The 2,957-nt window shown below is 36.1% G+C and overlaps 1 protein-coding gene across 1 annotated transcript; it reads left to right on the plus strand.

Moving 5' to 3' along the window:
- The first annotated feature begins 313 nt into the window (after nt 1-313).
- On the plus strand, nt 314-2,698 carry LOC128706636 (C-type lectin domain family 4 member C). Its single transcript, XM_053801587.2, has 4 exons — nt 314-434; nt 636-686; nt 961-1,137; nt 2,067-2,698. The coding sequence occupies exons 1-4, from the start codon at nt 401-403 to the stop codon at nt 2,306-2,308; spliced, it is 504 nt and encodes a 167-aa protein (XP_053657562.1). The 5' UTR covers nt 314-400; the 3' UTR covers nt 2,309-2,698.
- The last annotated feature ends 259 nt before the right edge of the window (nt 2,699-2,957 follow it).

Genomic DNA, 2,957 nt, shown 5'->3' on the forward strand with positions numbered 1-2,957 from the left:
ATATATATATATATATATATATATATATATATATATATATATATATATATATATATATATATATATATACTTTATGTTAAGTAATTGTTTCACTAGAAATATTTTTTAATTAAAAAAATAGACTTATAATAATAATACTTAGGCAACACTTGGGAATTTACCTGATGGCTTAGAGCCTTTTTTTTTTTCTTCTTTTTTGAGGGATTGGTGAAAAGAGGCGAGAGAAACGATATCTGATGAGGTGAATGATAACTGTGGCTTTGGTTTCAAGGACAGAGAGGAGTGAAGTGACTATAAAAACCGGAGAGGAGACAGAAGTTGTATCCCAGACTAAGAGTTAAAGTGACGTGTAAAACAACTGCTTAACTTTGCTTCCAGCCACACAACCCAAACCATCACTATGAACAGCTGGCTACTTATGGTTCTGCTCCTGGGTGAGTGGTCGTGACGTTCTTCTGTCTTGTTGATATTTATTATACACTAACTGGTATTTCAGCCTTGCGGGGCCTTCTTGTTCATATATTGGTATTTTGTCTTAGTTCATAAATCAGATCTAACATTTTTTCCTTTGTCTTAGTTGATGAGTAGTTACTTGGATTCCATGTATAAATTTTCATCATATTTTGTACCTACAGGAGCAGCCACAACTGAAGCTGCAAAAAATAATGAGACGATTCCAGGTGGAGGTAAGTAGTTTGTCTTACTTTCTCTAACATGCACGCACAGAAATGTACTCACATATACTAACACACATGAATACACACGACCACACACACATTCACAGGCGCTGTGACGCGACCCCTGCAACCACATATAGGTGAGCACACACACACACACACACACACACACACACACACACACACACACACACACACACACACAAACATATATATATACACACACACACACACACACTTTTGTAGCTGAGTACACCAAACTTTCTTATGTGTCTTCTAACAGGTGTGAGCTGCGAATCACCCTTCCAGGAGGTGGGAGGACGTTGTCTATATGTTGATGTGTATAACACAGGATCCTGGGACGTGATGCGTAGCAACTGTAGGAGTGTTGGTGGCGACCTGGCCGTGCTGAATGACGCAGAAGTGTACTCCGCCCTCATTCGTTATATACATGGCAGTGGTATGTAGTGTTGATCATTATATATGATACTAATACTGGAAGTGCTAAAGTAAGGTAATGCTAAGAAATGTAATTTTCACAGACAAAAAAAGGAGATCACGTGAGAGTAAAGAAATGTGATTATACTTAGAAAAATGTATACTATATATGTACAAGTCTCCAAATATTGAAAACTTACACCAGTGATTAATAATAATAATAAAAATAATAATAATAATATAAATAATAATAATATAATTTACCGTTGTGTTTCGTTCCATAGGCCACTAAATATTAACAACTTCAAGGTGTGTTCATAACTTTAAGCTTAGTCATATGATTAAAAGTGAACGCAAGAAGACCAAAGTACACAAAAGTATAAATAGAGAAAATGTATGGTAGTTACTTCTGCAGGTACCAAATATAGTATAGTAGTAGTAGTTATACCAGTAAGGATAATAACTGTCTTGTAACTGGATTTTCCATGACCAGATGTGGGCTGTATCTATACTTGACTGAGGAAGATATACAGTATTTCGCGGCTTATAAGACGCGGCTTTCAAGATTTGTTTTAGCTTCAATGGCTCAGCATCGGACGTAACTGGGAGAGCTACAACCCACCCCACACCCCAAACTTATAGCTCCCGTCACTGACCTTCAGTTTATAAGACGCAGGGTGGATTTAGAGACATTTTATGGAAAAAATCACGCGTCTAATAAGCCACGTAATACGGTAGATGGTATTTAAAACTGCCAAGGTAGATTTAGGTGGCAGACGCAGACGTCAGAACTTGATAATGAACAAATACAACTCCGATCAACGAGCAGATATTGTGTATCTATGTTTTCTGAAGTATACAGATCCATCTTAATTCATATACAAGAAACAATATCAGTCGATGAATTTACAGATATGTTTACTCACTTACAACTGTACTTCTCCACTGCAGGTTTTCCAGATCTGACTTACTGGATCGGCGCCACAGATGAAGGTCATGAGGGACTGTGGCTGTGGATTGACCAAGAACCAGTACAGTTGGGAACACCGTACTGGGCAAACTATGGTTGTGATAATAACCAAATGCCAACTGGTGAAGATAATCAAAACTGTGCTGTTCTTGACTCAAGCTACCATCTGTATTTCAATGACCTGAATTGTAATAGCAATCATTACTCAGTCTGCGAGCAATAATTTTTATCCCCAGGAATTGTTCATTGCTTTGTTTTATCCTTGAAAGGTACAATGATTTGTGAGGGTACATTAAAAAATAACATTGTCTGGGTTTTATAAGATATAAAAATAATGCTCTCTAATGAACAATGAACAATAGTTTGAATTCTTTCTTTTTTATTTCTTGTTCTCCTTTATACACAAATAACCCGCACATAAAAGAGAGAAGCTTACGACGACGTTTCGGTCCGTCACGGTATTGTGCCTTTGTTATTTTCCTTTATAACTTGATAACGCTACTTGCAACCGACTTAAAATCATTTCTGATGTTGTACTGTAATTAAATAAAGATTCTTGTAACTATTAACATGGGTGTATGTGTTCACTGGTCAATAAAAAATAGACAATTTGGTTTCTCTGCGATAACTTCAGAAAACCTATTCAGATTTGCTTCATTCCTTCAATACTATTGCTTCCTATTTAAATAAAGGTTGGGATTGTTATTAGAGTATAAGCACTAACTTATACTTTTTGTGGGAAAATAATTTGACTGACTCATTGGATGGCTTCAGTAGTTACTGAGTGTTACGTCGTATGAGGTGGATGATATATGTTTAGATAAGAGAAAATTGACAATATGCTTTCACAGAAACGTTGCATTATGTGTAGT

The sequence above is a fragment of the Cherax quadricarinatus genome, chromosome 3 (genome assembly GCF_038502225.1).
Source record: "Cherax quadricarinatus isolate ZL_2023a chromosome 3, ASM3850222v1, whole genome shotgun sequence".
Lineage (NCBI taxonomy): Eukaryota > Metazoa > Arthropoda > Malacostraca > Decapoda > Parastacidae > Cherax > Cherax quadricarinatus.